This window comes from Ricinus communis, chromosome 7, assembly GCF_019578655.1.
Source record: "Ricinus communis isolate WT05 ecotype wild-type chromosome 7, ASM1957865v1, whole genome shotgun sequence".
Lineage (NCBI taxonomy): Eukaryota > Viridiplantae > Streptophyta > Magnoliopsida > Malpighiales > Euphorbiaceae > Ricinus > Ricinus communis.
The window spans coordinates 2,005,426-2,025,784 of record NC_063262.1 but is presented as its reverse complement, the minus strand read 5'-3'; the positions used below and the strand labels follow the sequence as shown (position 1 = coordinate 2,025,784).

The 20,359-nt window shown below is 32.3% G+C and overlaps 3 protein-coding genes across 6 annotated transcripts; 1 reads left to right on the top strand and 2 right to left on the bottom strand.

Moving 5' to 3' along the window:
* Positions 1-132: 132 nt before the first annotated feature.
* On the bottom strand, positions 133-5,057 carry LOC8283805 (dolichyl-diphosphooligosaccharide--protein glycosyltransferase 48 kDa subunit). Its single transcript, XM_015722952.3, has 13 exons — positions 4,653-5,057; positions 4,434-4,570; positions 4,229-4,354; positions 4,083-4,136; positions 3,857-3,970; positions 3,317-3,372; positions 3,188-3,229; positions 2,493-2,568; positions 2,201-2,272; positions 1,981-2,106; positions 1,785-1,889; positions 683-766; positions 133-577 (listed from the first exon to the last, which is right to left on the bottom strand). The coding sequence occupies exons 1-13, from the start codon at positions 4,936-4,938 to the stop codon at positions 530-532; spliced, it is 1,326 nt and encodes a 441-aa protein (XP_015578438.1). The 5' UTR covers positions 4,939-5,057; the 3' UTR covers positions 133-529.
* A 3,240-nt stretch (positions 5,058-8,297) lies between these two features.
* Positions 8,298-11,457, top strand: LOC8264183 (NEDD8-conjugating enzyme Ubc12). Of its 3 annotated transcripts, none has more exons than XM_002525052.4 (6): positions 8,298-8,553; positions 9,113-9,226; positions 10,318-10,426; positions 10,627-10,705; positions 10,825-10,941; positions 11,027-11,457. In XM_002525052.4, exons 2-6 carry the CDS (start codon positions 9,118-9,120, stop codon positions 11,162-11,164), a joined length of 552 nt encoding a protein of 183 aa, XP_002525098.1. In that variant the 5' UTR covers positions 8,298-8,553; positions 9,113-9,117; the 3' UTR covers positions 11,165-11,457. The 3 variants fall into 3 exon arrangements, with proteins under 3 accessions (XP_002525098.1, XP_025014195.1, XP_048232570.1); XM_025158427.2 differs by lacking the exon at positions 8,298-8,553 and adding an exon at positions 8,659-8,680; XM_048376613.1 differs by lacking the exon at positions 8,298-8,553 and adding an exon at positions 8,819-8,970.
* A 595-nt stretch (positions 11,458-12,052) lies between these two features.
* Positions 12,053-16,369, bottom strand: LOC8264184. 2 transcript variants are annotated; one of them, XM_015722909.3, is made up of 5 exons: positions 15,930-16,369; positions 14,406-14,508; positions 13,885-14,336; positions 13,493-13,668; positions 12,053-13,196 (listed from the first exon to the last, which is right to left on the bottom strand). In XM_015722909.3, exons 1-5 carry the CDS (start codon positions 16,019-16,021, stop codon positions 12,598-12,600), a joined length of 1,422 nt encoding a protein of 473 aa, XP_015578395.1. In that variant the 5' UTR covers positions 16,022-16,369; the 3' UTR covers positions 12,053-12,597. The 2 variants fall into 2 exon arrangements, with proteins under 2 accessions (XP_015578395.1, XP_002525099.2); XM_002525053.4 differs by having other exon boundaries at positions 13,885-14,508; positions 15,930-16,367.
* Between the last annotated feature and the right edge of the window lie 3,990 nt (positions 16,370-20,359).

Here is a 20,359-nt window from a genome sequence, read left to right as displayed (position 1 = left end):
ATCAAGACCCAATTGACATGAAAGAAAGAAAATTAGCAGACAGAAGTTTCATATGATTCCGCTTGTACCTACCCATCCTCCTCTTATAGCCTCTTAAGGCCTTGATAATGAAAGTTCAATAGCCTGTTCACAGGAGGAAATATAAGTTATATTGTTAACAATAACCACCCATCAAACCATCCAATTGCATACTTCTAATTGTAAAATTTCTTTTGATACCTAATCTTGTCACAGATATTTATTACAAATAAATCCACTGGATGTACTCTTAACTGAATTATACCTAACAAATTGTGGTCCAGCAGTCCTAAACACTAGGCAGCATTACATTTCTAGAGTCAGAAAACCGCTTGGCATGCAGGATATTTCAGAAAAGTAATCTTATATCTTAACTTCCTTCTTCGTAACAAATTTGAGGCGAAAAATTTGTAGACGAACCCTCAATTCTCTTTTCTTTTTTCTCCAATAGGCTGGAAAGAAACTGAATCATGTCAATGCAATTCAATCCTCTATGATAGATGGCAGGATTTCATTTGTTGTACAAGTAGACAAAACTGAAGATAAGGAAGCCGGCCATCTGCAGTCAACAGGCAAGATGCTTAGCCTATGCACTACAAACACACAAACACAAACATCTGAAGACAACTGCGGTTATACTATATTTATGAGATTGAAAAAGTACCGTGGTGAAAGAAGCTCCATAATATGGATAGGCAGTTGTTATAAATCTTTCATATTCGTTGTGCCTGTAGGGCCGAACAGGAATCTGCCATTCATAGTTCCAATTGATATCAGTTAAAACAAATGCCTTAAAAAGTGTTTAACACAATATCAAGAATTCTATTTCTGTGCACATTTGCAACCTACAAGAATAGATCAAATAACAATGTGATGCATAAACATAATTACCCTCCAACTCCCTCCTTTACATTGACAATAGCAGTGAATTGCAACTCAAAACTATGATCTCCCACCTAACCTCATTCCTAAGGGTGCAATCTACCCCAGCCGAGCTTTTCAATTTTCAGGCTTGACTTGCATAAAACTATCCGAGCTCAATCTCAATAATTTTTTATTTATTTTAGAGCTTGAGCTCGAATTTGATTAGCTCAATATACTATATAAACGAGCTAAACTCAAAGTTTGGCTCGTAAATTATCTCGGTATTCTATATAAATAAGCTAAACTCAAACTCGGCTCGCATACAAGCTCGTATTTAACCTCTAACTCAAGCTCATAATAAAGCTCGTTAAGTAAGTTCAAGCCTATCAAATATGCAATTGTAGATTTTATAATTTAAAATAAACTATGTATAAAACAAAATATGTATTTAAATTCCAAAATCTAAATAATTAGACCAAATTTTTGATATAAAAAATGCATTCAACTCTTGAGCTCATAAACGAGCTAGCTCATTAACGAGCCAGCTCGTGAGCTTAAACGATCAAGCACTACTAAGCTCGAACTCGGCTCATCTACTAAACGAGCTCGAAAAAGAAGCTCAAGCTCGGCTCGTTTATCTTGACGAACGAACTCGAACGAGCTTTTATGGAACCGAGTTTCGAATAGCTCACAAGCGACTCGGTTCATTTGTAGCCCTAATCATACCCACAGAGACACCCAGGTGGCTAATCGAATGATTTCATGTATAGATCTTTGGGCTGCCTGATAGTACATCTCCAATAGTTTTGCCTTAGACAAACATGCAAGAACATTAAATAAAGCTACTGAAGAATCAAGTTAAGTAAATTGATAACAGAGTGAAGATATTGTCACAAGCTTACCTGCTTGGAAAGAGACAAGCTAGTGTATCCAAGCTTCTGATACTCAACCTTAAATTGGAAAACCCCATAAACATCAGGCACCTTGAATGATGTCTGGTACAGACCCTGAAGAGAAAAAGTATATCAATAATCAGAGACATAGGAAAAAGTAGCTTGAAAGGATAATAAATAATAAGCTACCATGAGAAAAGAGTACCTTCTGGTCAGTCGAGAGGGTTTTCAACACATAAGGGCTCATCATGTAGAACTGAACCTGAACATCATCCGCCACATATGGTTCCCAGCTCTTTCCAGACCATTCATATATCTCCACATAAAAGTCCTGCAAACAAAAAAGAAAAAATTTAAGAGCAGCCATCGCTTCAACTTCCATGAGAATATAATTTAAACCAGAACAAATGTAGTGAAGGCATTACCAACTCATCTTTTATCCTATATATTGCAGGTTCATCGGTTTCCCCAACTTTGTTGTGTCTAAGATTGACAGCCTTAAAACCAAGAACGAGATTTAATATTATGGAACAGAGAGAAGCTAAAGCAACAAAATCAAGTAATATTGGAAACAAAAACCAAAGCTAGCCAGAATATTGATAATCCAGAGCTCCCTTGACAGACTCTGTTGTTGAATTTGCCTCAGAATACTTTAATACACCCATGCATTAATAAGATAGAAAATACAATAAAGGATAGCTGCTGAATATGTCTCACCTTCAGATGACCCCTTTCATGAAAGATCCATTTGCTAAGTTCAGTCACAAACTGTTCATTGCCAGATTTCTTATATCTGTCATTAAAAAATAACGAATATATCACCATTCACTATTCAGAAGCACACAGAAAAAGGCAGGAAAAAAATGCATATGAATGACAAATAACATGTTCAGCTGACAATTCCATAATCCAAAAGAAAAAAAAGGCAATGAGGTAAATTCAAAATCTCTGTGATGGTTAGGCCCCTTTTCTGGTGCATGCCATTAGAAGCTGTTCCTTGCCCAAATACAGATACAAAATAGTGTTCAAAGGAATCATCTATAAGAAAAATGAAAGACATATAAGCCAGTAGCACTACCCTGAACCCCTTAAAGTAGCAACAAAAAACATACAGCCCCACGCATCACCATAGTGAGAGTACCATAGGAGCAGAGTGAGAATGCAGACTTGGCAAAAAGATACACCTACCGCCAGGCTAAGCCTATGGGAGCATTAACAATTATGTTTCAAATAGATCCTTATCTGTTGTACCTAGGATTGAAATGTATTCATTAAGTAAAAAAGTAACTGATACATAGAATCATCCTATTAACAAACAATGTGGATCACAGTAATGCTTCTTTTTAAGGAATCATATAAGCCCATAGCAAAGCAGCAGAAAAATGAAGAAGATGAATCAGAAATTGACTTACTTTATTGCACTCTCAGCACTTTGCACACCTGATTTGAAAAATCTGAACCACATTATGAAAAGAATTCATTATGCAGGAATACATGCTAAAGGAAAAAATGAAGCAGGAAAACATTGCAAAGTTATATACCGGTTACTGAACATATCCAAGGAGCCAGTAATCATAATCCGAGCATTGTTTCTAGCCTGCATTACATAAGAACTGTTAACCAAAGCGATTCCTTTTTTTTTCTTCTGTAAGAAAACTCGAGCAAAGTATGATGTAGTAAACATTAATTAAGCATTCTACGGTCATATATCTAAACAATTAATGTATAGCACCACTGTGAGTGTGAGTCGAGAAGCATTAATTACTGGCACACCAGAACATCTGATGAAACAAATAGCAAATATTCTTTCTTAAATGGAAAATTATAAATATCTCCAATCTAGAGCTATATAGACATGTCAAATAGAATGGACAGCAGAACACAACACGAGACTATTAACCATAAACAAAGGTAAAGCCAATAAGGAATCACTACATGATAGACTTTTCTCTGCATGAGATATGCAGAGAATATTGATCACAAAAATATGTAATGGTGTGAGCATGCATATGTGCTCCTGTTGTTTTAGGAGTTGGAGAAGAGAGAAAACAACACTTGGCTGACACAGATACCCAACTTACCTGCATTAGCGAAACTAATGAAATAGCGGATCCAGCTACTGATGGAGGACTTGATAGCTTGGAATTAGGGTTAGCTGAATATGCCGAAGGAGAAGCTGAAAGCACTTTCAGCACCTATACATTACATCACATGCCACCCAAAAAGAATAAAATAAACAATCTCATTCTGCATATAATCATTTAGCTATAATAGTAACGCAATAAACCAAGTCTCATTTGGTCTTACCAGGCCATTTGCTGGATTTACAGAATGCGCAATACCTTTAAACAGCACCGGGGCCTGTTTAATACAATTATCTTGAAAACATTAACTAATTAAACACTAAGAGTTTAAGCTATTCCATTAAGCAACGAGGAAAAACAAGAAACAACCTCAATCTTAGCTTTTCCTAATATAACATCAGACTCGATAAAATCAGTAGCAGCAATTAAAGTATGATCACCCTCAGTCTCCGAAAGTGCATAGCTTTTATGATCAATAACCATAGCTGTCGGATTCTGCATCATCAACATCATTATCATCGCATAAAAAACTCCATACAATTTAAAACCAAAAAAAAAAAAAAAGTATGCTAACCTCATCAAAATCAACACCACATTCAGTAGCAATGCTTTTAATAAAATCAGAAGCAGAAGAATCAGCAGCAATAATCAAGTCTCGTCCGGAGTCAACAAAGTCAATCACTGCCGCTAAATCTAATGCACCTCCAAACCCTAACCAAAACGCACAATATTAAAATAATAACCGAAAAACAAGACTAGATGAGAGGATTCTATGAATGAAGGAGGAACGTACTCTCGATGGAAGGCGAAAAGACGATAATGCCATCGTACAAGTACTGGCCATATCGTTGAATGGCGAGTTTTGGATCGTCAGCGAGCTTGAAATCGAGGTCGAAACCCCGAGATTTTAGGGAATTAAAGAAAATGGAGTGTGAGGACTTGAAAGAGAAGTCATCGAGTAATACTAAGATGCGGCGATCTGTTGGAGATTCTGGTGAGAATGAGATTGAGAGAAAGGGAAGCAGAAGTGAGATTATCGTTAATAATAGTAATGAGATCGATAGTTTCTCCCTCTCCATTGTCTCGTGCTGCGATCTCTCTCTCTCTCTCTCTCTCTCTCTCTCTCGTTCTACCAGACCTAAGGGTTTTTTTACTCTGACTAAGCACTTCTTGCAGTTGAAAGTGAATTGAGTTTCGCCGTCTCGTTTCCGCCGAAACGTTTCTGCGATTTTTTCCTTGGGGAAAGGTCAGATATGACCCTAATATTTATCACAATCCTCACATTGGTCCCTCATGTTTTTATTTCTCTAAAGACAAACATAATCCGATTTTCGAAAACGGGATATTTAACCCTCGCACTATCTGTAGTATTTTTGAATGGCAAATCCCATTAATAGAAAGCTTGAACTGTAAAGTAAATTAGTCCACCTTTTAATTATTGTTACAAATTGGACTTAGCATGCATGAGATTGTATCTCTTGCAACTCGATAGGCACATTTGGCAACGTGGTGACCCAGTTGTTCCATTTCTAGTAGCCAAACTTTGCATGGAGAGGAAACCCACTTGCTACCCAAGTACTATATGCATATATATATATATATATATATATATATATATATATATATATATAGGCCACTTCCTGGCAATTGATAAGGTGCATCAGGGTAAGAGATAAGAAAACAGCAATAGGAGGAGGCACTTGCCCACTTAGAAAAGTATAAAGCACTTTTACATTATACGGGTAAAATACTTTTGGGTGTATTACCTCTACTTAACATGAGCTAAAACCACCTAATTAGCGCAGTTAATGAAACAAAACCAACTAAATAAAAATGACTAATCCTATATTTGGTTGAAATTTATATAAAAAAAATTATTTCATTTGAGAAAAAGACACAAAAGAGAAAATAAAATGAAAATAATAAAGTTGAAAGAGATATTTTAGTATTATAGAATGTATTAACTTACTGATTTGAAATTTTTTTTAAAATTTTATCTAATTTTTTAGGATTTAGTTTAATTATAACAAATTCCACATAAGTTTGATTATGTATGATACTAAATTAACATTCACTTCGTTTAATGTTATCTTGTTCGAATTATATCGGGACGAACTTCTAGGTGGAGCTATCTATTTAGGTGAATATGCATAGCGGCTTTAACAATTGGCATAACAATAAGACTAATCTTTTGAATAAAAGCAACATTCAAAAAATAAGATGCAACAATGGATAGAATATCTAAAGATAAAACACCATTTTAGTACGTGTTATAATAATAGTATTAAATCAAATTATAAACTATGAATCCTTCTATTAAATATAAAATAAATCTATTACTCATGTAGATACATATCATCCAAAAAAAACTTAAAATATACAAGAAAAAAATTAAAATTGCATAAAAAAAACTTTAAAAGTTGATATAATAAATAAAAATACAAAAAGTAAAATCAATAAAAATAAATAGTGAGTAATCGAGCAAACTCGAGAGAATAGTAAAAATGAGACAATAAACACATAGTAAAAATTTTATACAATTGAATCTGACCCATTATTATAAACAATAAATATCCATAATATACAGATATCTAATTTATAGTATAAGTAAAATCTCCATTTTATATTAGGTAAAAGGTATAAAGATGCCCTTCAACTTATTAGAAAAGTCCAATTAAGTTTCTATCTTTTCTTTGGCTCAATTGGACCCATTAGTTTTTATAAAATGTCCAATTAACTCCTAATGCTAATAACGTCTAAATGCCGTCAAGTGTAAGGGTTCCATTATTTTGAGAACGTGAATAATAACTACTCCCGATTTAAATATTTTAAAGTCACGCCTATGTCATGTGAGAGATAAAAAGCTATTTTTTTTATTTAACTTACATCACAGCTCATACAACCGTGGAACCTCATTCCAAGATTAGTCTCTCTCCATAAAGTGTACATCTTTGTGGTTTATTGCAAAAACATATTGGAAGTGGTGGGATGTAATCTAACTCAAAAGCTTGCACTCATCCTCTACTTGCGGATGAGCATGATAAAGAAAATAAAAATATTATTGTTATTTCATATGAGGAAAGAAATCACTACTCTTTTATGTAAATTAGGTTTTATAGATACTAATCATGCAAAAATAAAAAAGAATAAGTGACTTTTTCTCTCTCACATGACATAGGCGTGACTTTAAAATATTTAAAACGGTTATTATTTGCGCTCTCAAACTAATAGGACCCCTACACTTCACAGCATATTAGACGCTATTAATATTAGGAGGTAATTAGATTTATTATAAAAGTTAATGGGTTCAATTGAGAAAGAAATACAAAATTAATTAAATTTTTCTAATAAATTTAGAGGTATTTTTGTACATTTCGCCTTTATAATACAAATCCCAAGTTACTAAGGTGGTTAATAATTTAAACTCACCACCAATAATCTTGTCATTATATCATTAATTTTTTTTTTTTTTAGTGTGTAAATGTTTTATATATATAATTAAGTATTTGGACAGATAAAATATATACTAATAGTGTTTTGCTAGTCTAAATGCTGACCATGCAATTGAGACCCATTTTGTTACCTAAAGAAATTGAGAGTAGATTAGCATAATTTAAAATAAAAGAATCTAAAATCAAAAAACCCAATTTGAATTTTAGCAAAACTACAAGGAATCGACAAATAATATAGATAAGTATATATATTACAACTATTAGTTTATCAACAAATCTGATAAAAAGGTATAACAATCTATAATTTAGATAAATGAAAAAAAAAAGAATTTAATTATATTATAATGAATATGTAAACGTAAAATTAGTTACAAATTGTAGGAGCAATTAACTTAAATTAAATAATAATAAAAAAAATAGAGTATTATATGTATGTAGGAATATAATTATTAATAACAGTCCAATTTGACAAATGGAAACATTCGGATCCTATTATTACATTTTCCCTTCTTTATTTTAATGTTTGGATACAGTACTTTAATAAAAATTAGAATACTTATTTAGGCCGAATAATGTCAGTTTTTTTTTTCAATATTTTAATCTTACGAAAATAGTTTTTTTCTAAAAAAATATTAATTTAGGTTATCTGTACTTTAATTTGTTTTCCTTCTTGTATTTATAAGTTTTGAATTAAAAATTTCCCAAACACCAAACTGTAAAACAATTGGAATCCTATTACTCATATATTTAATCAAATTACTGAAAGATTCAACTATTTCGATGGACATTCTTTGTAAAATTAAGTTTTAGTTCATAAAATTGAGATTTGTACAATTATAATTAATAAATTGTTATTCATATTATCAGAAAAATCATTTATTATTATTATTATTTTATTTTTCAAAAAGCACGACAGCGTATAGAAAAAGCAGAAAAATGCTGAAGTCTATCAGAGATAGAAAATACAAAACAAGGGGTAGAGGCAGAGTAGGCCATAGAGAACTACAGACGCCAGTTTTAGGGTCCACTTCTACTCGTCATTTGTTGCCAAAATCTGTCTACTCTTTTTTTTTTTTCCTTTGAGAAAATAATTGTTCTTATTATTATTATTATTATTATTATTATTGTAGTTTTAATTTTTTTTTCTTATAAGTATGATAGCATATGATATAATATAACTCTGCTCTCTTCTCTTACTCGAATCACAATACATAAACTCTGCCCATTTTTCCATTGCAGCAGGTACCTTCTTTCTATACCCATCTTCTTTCCTTATTTATCTTTCTCTCTTTCTTTTCTTTTTTCTTTCTTTTTCTTTTATGTGATTTTCTTGAAACAATTATTGATTCAATTTTGTTCTTTTAAAGAAGTAAGCTTTTTATCTCTCTCTTTTTTTTTTTTTTAAGTTCTCGTGGGTTATCTGATATGATTATTGCTCTTAAAGTTTTGATTTTTGTCTGGGTTTCTTCTTCATTCGATCATTGAATTTTAAAGTTTTCCTTTTGCTTTATGATTGTATTGTTAAGACTTAAAATGAAGAAAAGAAACTAGCTTTACGATCTATTAGAGAGGTTTTTATGTTTTAGATTGATATTATTGTATTGACTATATACCAAAAAAAAGAATCCACACACACAAGACTCGACAAAAGATCTCAGAGTGAGTCTTTCTTGATCTTTTATTTGTGTATCTTTGATGGGTTTTCGTGGATATAGATAAAGTTTGATCTTTGGGTATGTATAATTTCCATTTTGGTGATTTTCGTATATTTGATTGTTCCATGGCTTGCTTGTTGTCATAGGAGCTATGATTAGGCTGTTTAAAGTGAAGGAAAAGCAGAGAGAACAAGCTGAAAATGCTAATGGAGGAGCACCTATTAAAAAGCAAACTGCTGGAGAATTGCGTCTTCACAAGGGTTTGTTTGTTTCTTATATTTTTATCAGATATTATTATGTATAGAAATTTTTTTTCATAGAAGATTATGTATGGGAAATCTATCTCTTTATTTGGTGCTTACTTTTTGGGAATCTTTGTTTAGTTTATCTCTTAGGTATTTCAATGCTCTGTTCTTTTTGGTAACTTTAATACACAGGAAGAAAAGGAAAGCAGAGTATCTGGAAGAAATGAGTTCTAGTGCACATGGCTTATTTGGTGTTTATTTTTTGTTTCAGAGGGGTCTTAATTGTTGAATTGTAATCTCTTAGCTTTTTATACATTTTGGGGTTGGTTTTAATATGTTATGTTGTTACCTTAAGGGCTTGACAAGTCTAAATCTATACTGAGAAGCATAATCTCTGTTTATTCTGGCTGATAGAATTTGCTGAAGTGCATGTCATTTGGAGTTGTTTTAGATTTTAAAGAAGAGTGGATCAGAATTCTGATCAAGGAACTTGACTATTGAGTATTTGAAAGTTCCACTGGCCTGTAACTGATAATGGTGTAGTTGGTTTAAGGCTAAAGAGATTGGCAGGCAGTAATAATACTAGTCAATGTTCAAAGGAATTTTGGCATCTGGGTTAAACATACTCTGGCACATGTTCTCTTAATGAAAATTTCTATGAACTACATGCAATTTGTTGGTGTTTTGGCTTATAAATTTCTATGAACCACATGCAATTTCAATAATATACAAGCATGATTATCAGTTGATTAATGGTTCAATCATTTGGCTATTGGAAATTAGTAATTGGTGTTGAAAATTCATGTTCTCCCTGGGTGCACTTACTGATGAAAGTATAGGCTCCTGAAATCTAACTTGCCAGTTCTTTTTTCTGTTTAGATCTCATAAGCTGTGAAGTAAGATAGATTGTTATATTGATTTATTAGTTTCAATAACTGGATACTTGAACCGGTTTATAAACATATTCTTTTGATTAATTATTGATGTATTGATTCTGATTTAAGAAACTAATATTTTTAAATCAATTTTGCTAATTTGGCAATTCAAATTATTGTGACAAATTTGTATATGTTATCTTACATCACTTCTGGTACTTTGCTGTGCAGATATTTCTGAGCTGAATCTGCCAAAATCATGCACCATATCTTTCCCTAATGGCAAGGATGATCTTATGAATTTTGAGGTTTCAATCCGACCAGATGAAGGATATTATTTGTAAGGAACCTTTCATTAAAGCATCTAGTCTCTGAGACTTGTTAACGCAAAAATTTAACCTGTAACATCTTAACTTCTGTGTGATGTTTTTCTCCTTTGCAAATTGCATGGAACATGAGTTTCTATATCATAATCTCAAGATTCTTCGTATATCTCTTCTGGAAATATATTTTTATTTGGATACTCTTAATTCTGGTTAGAGGTGGCACCTTTTTGTTCTCTTTCCAAGTTTCTCCGATCTATCCGCATGAAGCGCCAAAGGTTAAGTGCAAGACCAAGGTAAAATAGCTAAAATTCTTTATTTTATGAAGGCCTGTTTTCCTGAAATATTTACTGTCAAAAATATGGCGGTTTGTGTCACACTTTAGCGTTCAAGCAATTGTATTTCTAACTTCCAGGTTTACCATCCAAACATTGACTTGGAAGGAAATGTCTGCCTCAATATCTTGCGAGAAGACTGGAAACCTGTCCTCAATATAAACACTATCATTTATGGATTATATCATCTTTTCACGGTATCATTTCTAATTTTTTTAAGTACCTTTCTGGCTATTTGGAGCCACTTTTTTCCTAAATTTTTTCTTCATATTCTGTTTGCAGGAGCCAAATTATGAAGACCCCCTTAACCATGATGCTGCTGCAGTGTTAAGAGACAATCCAAAAATGTTCGAATCTAATGTAAGAAGAGCTATGGCTGGAGGGTACGTGGGGCAAACCTTCTTTCCCCGGTGTATTTAGCTTTTGTTGTTGCGTGGCAAAAAGTACCAATTGGCTTACATTATCGAATGGTCAAATGCCTGTGGTTGTAAAATTTATCTGCAATTTACATTTTGTCATCCTTTTCAATTTTACTGAGTGGAGCTGGGGGCATTAGTTCCTGGACGTGCAACTGAAACACAAACATAATTTGTATGTTACTGTAACTCTTGTTGGGATTTGTATGTTGACTTGTTATCTTAAATTAGTGTGTAACAAGCATAGGGTTAGACTCTGTGCATGTCTTGGAGAATTAAACATCACATTTGTTTGCAGGCTTGCGCTCAGCATGTTTACTATGCCAACATCTTGTATACCTACCTGAACATTTCATGGTCTTGAAAAGATCTTATGATTTATTTGCTTGCTTTGGGCTTTTATAGTCTGAAATATTTTCTTTAATTTCATGCTGTATCAGCAGGAAAGACTCTTATGTGAGCATGAGAAGAAAAGGTCAAGAATTTTAAAACAGTTTGTTTATGGTGTAATAATGTCTCGCTGCATGTCATTCTTGACTGTGTTTTATAATTGTATATGAGTAGGCTTTCCATTTTTATTTGTGCCTTGAGAGGCTTGTAAATAAGTTGTGATTCTGCACTATCATGATGCCCATTGTGATCATCATCTGAAATTTCTAGCCCTCGGAACAGATTTTGTTGTGAGAAATTGGAAAGCAAATGCTAACTTGAGCAAAATAAGTGCTACAGAGGGTCTTGCTTTAAGCATAATCTACATAGTCATGACAAGATTGTAATGAACTAAAGCATTTTGAGAATGTGAATAGCACTAGACAGTTTGCAAACAAAATGCAACAAATTTCAGCATCAAAAAAACCTTCCCATCTGTTGTTAACAATCTGAAAAATATGGATGATAAAAAACAAATCTGTTTGTTGACTTCACAGTAATGTACCTCAATATGTTGCATGATCTCGTAAACAACAAACCGTTTGCTCATGAGAGCAGAAAGATATCGTTCTTCACTACATTGCTTGAGCCATGACTAGCCAATGCGGTTGAATTACATAAATCAGCAATAGGTATATGCTCCAATTTAAAAGAAGCAACAAAGGCATCATTAGTCAACAAAAACATTTTGTATGTTAAAGTGTAGCATGTCGATGTGGACATGATTCCCAGCACCTTCTTGCATCATCTTTACCTTCTTTGAATCATTGTAGCATCTCCATAATCCTACTTAAAATCTTATATTATGAAGTGAAAACGAGCAACAGAAACCAAATGGCATTGTCATCAGTCAAAGAAGCCCTTGAAAGTTGCAGGCATAAGTCACCATCTTATATGCTTCAATTGCCAAGAAGGAACAAAGAATCACTTCCTAACAAAATCTTATCTGTGAGAAAATGTAGTGTGTCAATATCCACATGATTTAGTCATGAAGCCTTACAAGGCTTCTCACGTCATCTCCGCCTCTTTTGCACTTGCGATTCTAGCATTTTCACGATCCTGCCTAAAAAACTTGTACAATGGAGTGTAAAACAAGCAACACAAACCAAATGGAACTGCCATCATTGAAAGAAGCCCCTTTGACAGTGCAGAAGCCTCTTGCACAGAACCTTTAACTGGATCAATAGACTTTGAATCATAGCCAAACATCTTTTCTGAAAGAATTCCAACCAAGGGAGCAGCAAAAGAAGAGAGTGATCCTTCAAAAGCACGATCAAATGCATAAATCATGGTTCGGTGTTTCACAGGAACCACCTCAGCAAACATTGGTGCATTGGCCGCAGTGCCATTCCAGCTGATAGTCAGGCCCATCATAAAAATAGTAACAGCAAAAGTGTGATAACTGCTTACTGACAGTGGAATTTCTTTGAGCAGAAACCAAGAGAATGGAATGCCCATCAAGGCACTGAACTGTGCACACATGATACGGCCAGAGTGAGGGTAAGTATGTGACAGTCGATCTGCTATCAATCCACCAATGAGGGAACCCAATGCACACCCAACAGCAAAGAGACTCAGGAGGAATGCTGTGCTATTGTGACTGAAACCTGAAGAAGAGAGATGGTGACATCATAATCAGGAAGTGAATAATATAAAGGTGAGAACTAATCTCTTAACAACAAATGTTCTATGCACTTTACATATTACTCTACATCATTTTCAAACCCCCCCGTTTAGTTTCCACATTCCAAATACAATATGGAGCGCTTCTGATTAGCACAATTCTAAACTCAAACATCTTAAACACTGAAAAGAAATAGGAGAGTGCGTAATGCCAGACAAGAAATAAATATTCCATCCATTAAAAAGTTCCGAGTAAAATAGACTTTGCATATGTGCTAACCAATTAGTTCAAACCACATAGCGAAGAACACCATGGCAGTCCATGGTAGAGAACCAACAATCCCCTGCAGAACAATTATCTGGAATGTTTTCACTTTGATAACAGCTTGCATGGCTGTCCAGGACTCTGTCCAAACGGATGATGCACTAGAACTGCTCCTTTCTATCAACTCATCCCTGCAGTAAAAAGCAGTAGAATCACTATGAATATAAGAAACAGAGAAATTAACTTCCTAATTTGTGTATCAAGAAGGAAAAAGGTCCATTACATCCAAGACCGTGATTATATGCACAATGAATATGAAATGTTAAACAAATTCAATAAGCATAAACAATATATATACAAAAAAAAAAAAACAACAAACTAAAGAATCTAAAGCAAGCGTTTGGTACCTTTCAAAACTTTCGCGGGTATCACGTGGTATGCTGATTGTTTTCCTTGGATCAATAACAAATAAGAAAACAAGAAACCCAATTATTGAACTTAATGTTGCCATCATGATGAAGGCACAACGCCATCCCGGGATGCCCCAATACTGCTGACCAGCCATAACAGTTGCCAGCACGCCACCTCCTATGCCACCTAAGTTCCCAATAAGGTTTACCAATCCAAATCCAGCGCCCCTCACACCTTCCATATAGCTATCAGCAATGAAGGATTGTAATGCTGGTATCACAATTGCTAGTCCAAAGCCATTAACTCCTCTCCAGAAAGCAACTTGTAGGAAATGATGGCTGGCACCCACTGCAGCAGTTGATAAGGCCCAGCAAAATGTCCCCATTGCAAGAACTGTAGGACGGTCATAGTTTATAACTAATACGCCTGCAAGGGGCGACGAAAGTCCCTGCACAAAGTTCCTTATGAAAGTAAGGTACCCCAAATCAGATGGCCCAGCATTAAAAGTTTCACTAACTTCTTTGTAAACAGCAGGAAGGAGGTTTTCATCAGCGCGCTCCATTATAGCAGCCAAGTTTATAAGGATGAGAGAAAGAGACACCCCAAAGATCTTTCTTGTTCTGTGAAGAGCAAAATATTGCCCGAATACAGAAGATGATGTCAATACATGAAATAGCATTTTTCTCAAGAAGATAAACAATTAATTAAACTAATAAGGAGTGTGATATCTTTCTAGGAAAAGAGGTTATACATCTCCTGCATGGGGAGAAACTAGCATGACTACTGTGGGCATGATGGAGGTCCTACAACACATTAATAGGCATTATTATCATCAAAGAGCTTTCGACTCTAAATTCATTTAATTTATGGCCTTTTCAACAATATAGACGAAGTCAACTACAATTATTAGAGTAGGCAGATAGTTTCTCTAGGGACTTTAAACTGTTGGCCTGAATTGATCAATAAAGACTGTGATCACCATCTAGAATGGAAAAAATATCACAAAGGCCAACAAATTATACCAGAAAAGGAACATTCTGGGATTGTATGAATAACACCTCACCACAATATCACAATGGTATTTCATACCTTATAACAGTGAGACCTTAACCAAATAAAGACTAAAACACAAGAGATCAAAACTGCATGAGCGAGACAATTGCTAATGCATAGAAGAAATATTTTAAACAGGTGAAGGTTAGCTTCAGTCATCAAAACAAAGACCAAAGTATTCCTCCATAGATGCACTCATGGCAACCTTTTAGCTAAATGAAACCAATCAAATAGTTCCTGTTCCAGACTGCAGCTACTTGTCCCCCCTCAACGACCCCTTGTTAAACACCAGAGTTAACAAAAATAAAGAAAATCTGAACCAATGAGTTCAAGTGTGAATCTTAACCTCAGACTTCAGCCTCATATATATATGGAGAAATAATAATAATAACTCTTCAGAAACATCAATGCTCTACTAAATTTCTTAATATCATATCCAATATATGCAATTATTTCTGTAATAGTACAAATTTATCACATAACTCGAAATAAATGCATAACGAAAGTAATTATTTGAGGTGCTAAAATTCAATAACCTTCTTTAAATGACAGAGAAGGTAAAACCTAATATTTCTTGCAAAATCATGGGGAAACCTCAATGTTAAATATATATATATATATACATATTAGAAAGAATAGTAAGTCCCAAATTAAACAACAGCCATCAGCAAGCCAAGGAGATGATTGAAAGTAATAAAAACTGTCAAACTCAGATGCCTTCAAGATTTGGTGTTTATTTTTACGCTGAAACATTTGAATTCTAACAATTATTGTAACATATTCAACAAAGTAAAGTCCTTTTCGCCCCAGAATCCACTAAAGCAACTGTCTTTCAAAAAACAGCAATAAATAACTGCCATAACATAACCCTTCACTCAAAACAAGTAGAGAACCTGAAACCGAAAGATCCATTACCAAAAAAGAAAAAAAAAAAAGAATGATCCTAAAAAATTGGAAAGAAACAGGAAGGTGAAGTAAAGGGACTCACTTCATGGCTTGGAGATATCTAGGAAGGAGAGACTTGTTCTTGTTGCTGTAACGATGAGAAGCAGCATCAAATCTTATTCGATTAAGGCCCATGAAAAGAAGAAAAAAACTAAGAGTAAACTCCTAGAAATTTGGAATAGGAAAAAACTAATAGCATCTATGGCGGATCTTACACAGCAGTGACAGTGACAACGACAAGTTGACTAATTGTAACAATAAAGACTCATCTTTTAACTAAATCAAGAAATTCAGAATAAACAGAGTATATTTCCTCAATAGAATACTCGTATTACACTACACAACAAGTAATGCCAATAAAATAATAATAATAATAATAATAATAATAATAATACGAAAGTGTATATATTTATTTTCTTTGCTTGTAATACAAAACCAACAAAAACAAAGAAAATGCGCGCCACGGATCTTCGTCCTCCTTCCAGTGGCGGTTCAGTTGGTTTGTTGATTTATTTTAAGTCAAAAGTGTGAGATCATTTACAGGATCAGAATTACGAAACACCAAGTAATGTGATAGCATGGCATCACCTCCTTGCGACACGTTTGCTTTTTGCAAAGTATTATTATCATTCTTTTTTTCTAATTTTCGAAAAATCAGCTTTTAGCATTTAATAGTCAAATGATGATATTAATAAATTCCCTGCTTCTACCTTACTAACAGTTTAATTTATTATGCCTGTGTTCATGGTAGGAATTTTGGCTTATGAATTTCATAAAAGAGTAGTTTATTTTTAAATTTAAAGAATTTAATTCAAATTTAAATTTATGAACTCGCTAAATGAGCTATTTAAATTAATTGCACTTTAGTTATTTTAAAATAAATTTGAAATTATATTTTTATATTATAAAATTTGAAATAAATTTGATTTCATTAAAGATTATGAATACAACACTGAATATAATGTACTTAATTTAGAACAGAGAATAAAAAGATTTATATTTTTTATTTTTTATTATAGTGTTAATTTTTTTATTTTTACTATATTAAAATATTAAAAATAATATTTTTAAAATTTTTTAAATTTTAGTCTTAATTTTTTAATTTTTTTGATAAAATAATTAAAAATAATAAAAATAACTAAAAGATACTATATTTTAGAAAAACTAAAATATATATTTTTATAAAAATTTAGACAGTAAAAATGATAATTCATTATTAATTCTAGAATATTTTCGAAAAGTTCCCGTCTTAATACTTTTACTACTGCTTTGGTCCCTCTCTATATGGCAAATGTTTAAAGGAACACAAGTATTTGACCCAAATCGACAAATAAACCCATGCATGGGTTGACATGAAGCATGGGTGGGCATACATATCATGCAACTAATCCAACAATTTCATTGGGCCTTGGCCTTGTTTGAAGAATAAGAAAAGGAATAGTTCGTAGAAGCCCAATCACAAGACATGATAAGAAAATATCTTCTCTTTGCAATTGATTTTATACCGGTGTCACAATATTTAACTAAACTCTTTTAACAATTTACATAAATTTCAAAATACACTAAATGAATTCAATGATATATTTCATGTCTTAATTACAATTTTTACTTTTTTATTATCATTATATTTTTAAATCTCGATATCCCACACCGAAAATAAATATGAGTAATTAAAGAATTCGGATTTTAGTTTTTAGTAAGCATGAAGTAGATAGATTTTAGTTTTGGTCCAAACAACAACAATACAATCTCTTAAAATATAAAATATATTGCATTTGGATCTCTATATTATCATATTATAAAAAAATTTAGTCCTATAAAATCTAGCATTTGTGAAGGATATAATATAAAGTATTGAAGTTGTGAAATTTGAAGTAATAGGGACTAAAGTGTATCTGAAGTTAAAAATCAGGGAGCATTTTGTAATCAATCTTTAAGAATTTGGTAGTAGTCCTTTCCTTCCTACCCACGCACGTGAGGGGATATGGGCCCCAATCTTTGTCGGACTAATAACAAAACAGTACAAAAACTTTATCAAACCCAAAGCACGCCCTTACAAAATCCAAAAGAAAAAAAAAAAAAAAAGAAGAAGAGAATCCTTAGCCGAAACAGTGCTTTGTTGTTGACCATCCTAACACGCGTGTACTAGCGTCGCTCCAATTTATGCACTCCATTTTTGTTTGGTTCCTATGTCGGCCCAAAATCTTTCTTAAACGTGTTGAGTTACATTCATAATAGAAATAAACTCCAATTCCCTTGTTCTTTTTATTCAGACTCCAATCTTGTTCTTTAAATAATAATATAAAGATAATAATAAATTATATAATAATAATAATAATAATAATAAAGGCATTAAATGATACTGGAAATATCAAGTTTCAGATGTACTTTCTATACAATTGTTATTTAAAATAATTAAATCCAATTGGATTAAAGAGGACATTCTATGTTATTGAAATGACAATGATATGGAGAAATCACTGTTATTCATAATTTTTTAAAAAGAAAAAAACACCATATCAAACATAGCTTAGAGCAGCAAAAATATTTATTTTTTAGAGTAAAAAGTTTTATATTTAAATATTTTTTCTACATTAAATCTATTTTAACTATATTTTTATCGATATCTCAATAAATAAAACAATATATAAAAACTTTCAGTGTAATATAATAAGATAACAATAATTAAAATACATATTATATTAAAACAATATATAAGATTATTTATAAGATAATCATATAAAAATAAATAACAAGATTTCTTTATATTAAATAAATAAATGACTATAAACTCTTGCGTTTAAATTTAATTAAGGAACTAACATAAAATATATATAATACAGGTATTATTTATATTAAATTTTTTCTCCGGAAGAACTTAGGTATTTTACTAATTTATTCTATGAGTTTTTTATTTCTATATAATAATAATTATTTATTATACTCATTATAATTGTGATAACTCCCTTAGTAGAGAGGTGATGGTTTAAAATAAATAAATAAATAACTTCAATTATTGTATTAAAAAATTAAAACATATAAAATACTAATATTATTATTGTAATCAATACTTCTATAAATGAATTCAAATAGCATGATTCACATATGAATAATATTTATATTTATCACAACTGATGATAACATTTTGGCTGATTTTTTTTTTTTTGTTTGATAGCTCATATATAATTATTGATATTAAAGCTATTCTTAATAGTACTAAGCAGCTAGAACTTGGATTTTTTTTTAAATATTATCTGCATTATTTGTGTTATTTTTAAATTGTGATTTGCGAATCGAGATTGTTATTTTTTATACTCACATAAAAAGTTAAAATTTATATAAAACTAGAGATAATACATTTTTATTGTTTATTTTGTTTGAAGTATAAAAAAGGAAAAAAGCAATATCTATCCTGGTTAGTGTAAATGAAAATTAATATGTATCCTAAGTAGTAATAAGTTATTACCATTTTTCATTAGAATCGTATCCAAACGGATATCTGAAATACCCCTACCAGTTCCCCAGAGCAGACATGGTTGCATAAATTAATAGTAACAAAGGAATTGGGGAGGCGGTGGTCCTGGCTTGAACGGGGCATGGTTCGCACGTGCGTTTGTTCTATAATTATAATTATAATTAGCTTAGCTAGCTGTAACGTCTCTCTCAAGCTCAGTTGGACCACACGTGCCCACGGCGCTACTATTGCGCTTCATGTCTCCTCCTCATGACTAGTCCCCTCTACTTAGGACATCGTCGTCCAGATTAATTTCTCATTTACAACCTCCTCCCCTTCACGTACCAATAATAATTATTTATTTCTTTTATAAGTTCCTCTGCATCCCGATATTTGACCAGTCTAACACGCACGCACCATCAAATAATATTATATAGTTAAAACAGTAGGAATAAATTTCCAAATGAATTACGGATTAAACTTCTTCACAAATGATTCACCATAATTAAATAATATTTACTTTTATTAAGGACACAATTAACCAAGTACAACATAATAAAAAGCTATTTTCTTTTAGTTATTATAAAATATAAAAAATAAAGAAAGAAAATTCAGCTAAGGAAAATAAAAATGCCAATCGAGAAGTGTTGTCTGATGAACGTATTAACAATAATATATTAAATTATGGTACGTTTTTTCTTTATCAATTAAATGAACTGTGCCGTGCGACTCTTCTGCTATTTATTTATTTATTTGATATTTGTAGTATATTTTATTTAATTTATCCTTTTTTGAAAAGAGAATCTTACACTTCTAAACAGTGTATGGGGACCACATCACGTGTACAGTGCCAAGAAAGACGCGTGGCAACGCAGCAGTTGTGGTCCCACTTAAGCCGGTGAGGGGTCCAATTTCGCATTTATTTTATTTTCATGGGTTTCTGCATCGTCGTCGCACGTGTGGATTGGAAAAAGCAACCGTAATGGGTCCGCTTTATTATTATTATTTTTTCTTTGTGA